At 37.4% G+C, this 2,894-nt stretch overlaps 1 protein-coding gene across 2 annotated transcripts in view; it reads left to right on the top strand.

Moving 5' to 3' along the window:
- The window catches only part of LOC112453027 (kinesin-like protein costa), a 3,563-nt gene extending 2,565 nt beyond the window's left edge, over window positions 1-998 (top strand). Inside the window, exon 3 of one of the 2 annotated variants that reach the window (XM_025013569.1) lies at window positions 11-998. In XM_025013569.1, coding sequence (XP_024869337.1) covers window positions 11-990 — 980 coding nt within the window. In that variant the 3' untranslated portion in view covers window positions 991-998. The other variant, XM_025013567.1, reaches the window with a different exon arrangement.
- The last annotated feature ends 1,896 nt before the right edge of the window (window positions 999-2,894 follow it).

The raw sequence follows: 2,894 nt of genomic DNA, 5'->3' as shown, positions 1-2,894 counted from the left end.
CTGGCTAAAGATCAGCAAAAGATTCGTGAACTTGAGGAGAAATATAATCTAACTGCGTCCAAGTTGAAGGAAATGCAATCGGAGAGCGAGGATGAGAAACACAATACGAAATCGAAGACCGATTGCTCGGATAAGATGAAGAATTTGCTGGACGTTAGTGCGAGGATATCTCATCTGGACCACGTTCTGAAAGAGAAATCTATGGATCTAGAGAGAACCGCGGACATGGACGAGAAAGAAGCATTACGGCACGAGATTAGAAATTTGAGGCGCACTCGGGACTGTCTGGTGGATGAGAAATGCGATTTAGACGAGAAGTTCCAAAAGGAGAGAACCCTGACGACGGTCGAGGAACGTAAACTGCTAGAATGCGGTGAGACCATCGAAGCTATCGATGCGATGATCGAGCACAAGAACGAGATGATTTGTGGACGGAAGGATTTCGATGAGAATCAATCCCAACGCGAGAAAGGCGAGAGAATGCTGACGGAACGCTTGAAGAAACTCTCTCACGGTGAAATAATAACGTTATTTATGAAATATTTCCGCAAGGTAATCGACTTGAAGGAGAGTTCGAAAAGTCTGGAGATTCAGATAACCGAGCTCGAGGCTCACATTGCGAATCAGGATTGGCGGCTGATGGAAGCCGAGAAACGAATGATCTTGATGCAGAGGCAGTACGAAGACAAGCTGCATCACGTGTTCAGGCATTTTGCGGAGGAGACGAGCAGCTCCGGTTACGAACGACTGGATAAAGATTCCGAGCTTGTGAGATTCAAAAAGGAGAATAGAGCGCTGAAGAAACGATTGGCGGACGTCGAAGCTCTTCTCAAGGGTACAACGCCACCACGTGCAGCTAGTCCGTGCAGAGCTTTGCAGCAAGGATTGAAACAAATCACGCCTAATACTCGATCGACGACCAAAGTAACGAGGCAGCGAAATAAACTGATAATTCAAAAGACGACTGATTGCGACAAAAGGAAAAAATGAGTTTGTTGATGAGTACCGGGCTTTATTTTTTATTATATATATTTACGGACGATTTGAATCTCTTTTATTGTACACTCGTTTTATATATCACGTCTTCGCACAGTATTTTGTCACAGGTATTCACGATAGACTGTATAAAATCAAATTTCTTTTTTTAACGCAGCCTAGGTCATATGTAGATCGTAATGTGATAATAGTTTCTCTGCGTGAAGCAATTACCTCTTCTGTATTTTTATAGGAATATATTGTTACATCTTAAAGATACAGTATATTTGTTTATCAGACAACTTGAAAATAAGTTTGATGATAATTATACTCGTTAAGGAATGTATTCTCGGGTACGAATTTAACTGCATGCAAGTTATCCATCTTGTATTTATTATAGTAGTTCCAAGCTCATATAATTTAATATCTAGATGTAATATCTCGCGCGCGAAAGCATATTTGCATGCTCAAGATGGTATTATTTCAGCAGTTGATGTAGCAAGTGTCACGTCGACGACGTAATAGGATACGGTATGATCGCTTCGTTCTGGTTTACGCGACAGGAAAGCTTAGAGGCTTGTGAACGAATAGCTGACGCTCAATTGCTGTGTATTAAACAGTGTATATTCTAATTAATTTCACAGGCAACCGGCTTTTGGATGACGATGGATGACAGTCGTTAAATTACACCGTTGTACTTGGAATTGAGCTATCGAAAAAATGTATCGAAAATTATTAGTTTGATTAGGATATATTTGGATTCCTGCAACACGGCGCACTGCTCAATCGTTGTATTTCTTGGACACGTCGATAACAATACGCATATCTCGCTGCACCCCAGCGATTACACGTTTATTTAATACCTCGGCTATTTAATATCGGTCGTATTCGAAAGGAATGTTTGATCTCCGTATTACTAATTCTCGCATTACCGAAATTTTTGCTATGCACAAAGAAATCATGACGAATTTTTCTTATACTCTTATATTTGGAATTAATTTTTTGTATTTTATTACGGTGTTAAATATTAAACTGTTAAATATATATTAAAGGACGATATTTAAACCATTACCTTGAGTTAAATAACATTTTTAACTACCATGTCTGTGTCGAAATTTATTATTTTAACACAAAACGGTATTATTTTAACTCCATTATTTTAACACTGGTTTAAAATAACATTGTTTCAGTTAAATTAACGACATTGAGTAGGAGCAGTGGCAACCTATATCGTTAAAAATGACTCATATTGAGTATAATTTGACACTACGAATGTTACAGTGTACGTTTCGACGAAATTGATGTTATAATTTCCCGTCAGAAAATGTTTCGTCGGTATTTTTTGCTGAATCAGAGTTAATAATCGTCAGGCGTGAAACAGTCTTGATTTTCAACATTATCCACTGATCATTATGATTCTTGATCTCGGCTCGATAAGATCGTATCGATCCACTTCCGACATATAATTTATTGTAATTTTGTAAATAAATTAAATATTATGCAACTCTCTTCCAGTCGAATAATTTATCATCTCCTGGACACATTGATGACCCATAAACAAGTTTCTTATGGAAAATTACCGTTCTTCCTTTGCATATATATACACACACTTTCGAAAGTTGGCTTTCGTAGATTAGCATCTAAAAAACAACTTTCATAGATTTGGACTTACATGAGCGAGGATGAAATAGATTTATATGTTTAGCTTTCTAAATCGGAATAAATCTTATCGCGCGACCTTTTCGTATAACTTATATATATGAAACGTGTCGAATGTCCTCTTACTCGGGAATGTTATACATTACAATGCGAGAGATGGTCGCTTCAACATCGATGAAAGTTAGAAAATAATCTCTTATCAAACTTTTTGAAGGAACATCAATTTATTACTAAATTCATGACCGAATTAATATTTAGTA

This window comes from Temnothorax curvispinosus, unplaced genomic scaffold (genome assembly GCF_003070985.1).
Source record: "Temnothorax curvispinosus isolate PA1 unplaced genomic scaffold, ASM307098v1 QBEX01003939.1, whole genome shotgun sequence".
Lineage (NCBI taxonomy): Eukaryota > Metazoa > Arthropoda > Insecta > Hymenoptera > Formicidae > Temnothorax > Temnothorax curvispinosus.
This window is presented reverse-complemented; position numbering and strand designations above follow the sequence as displayed.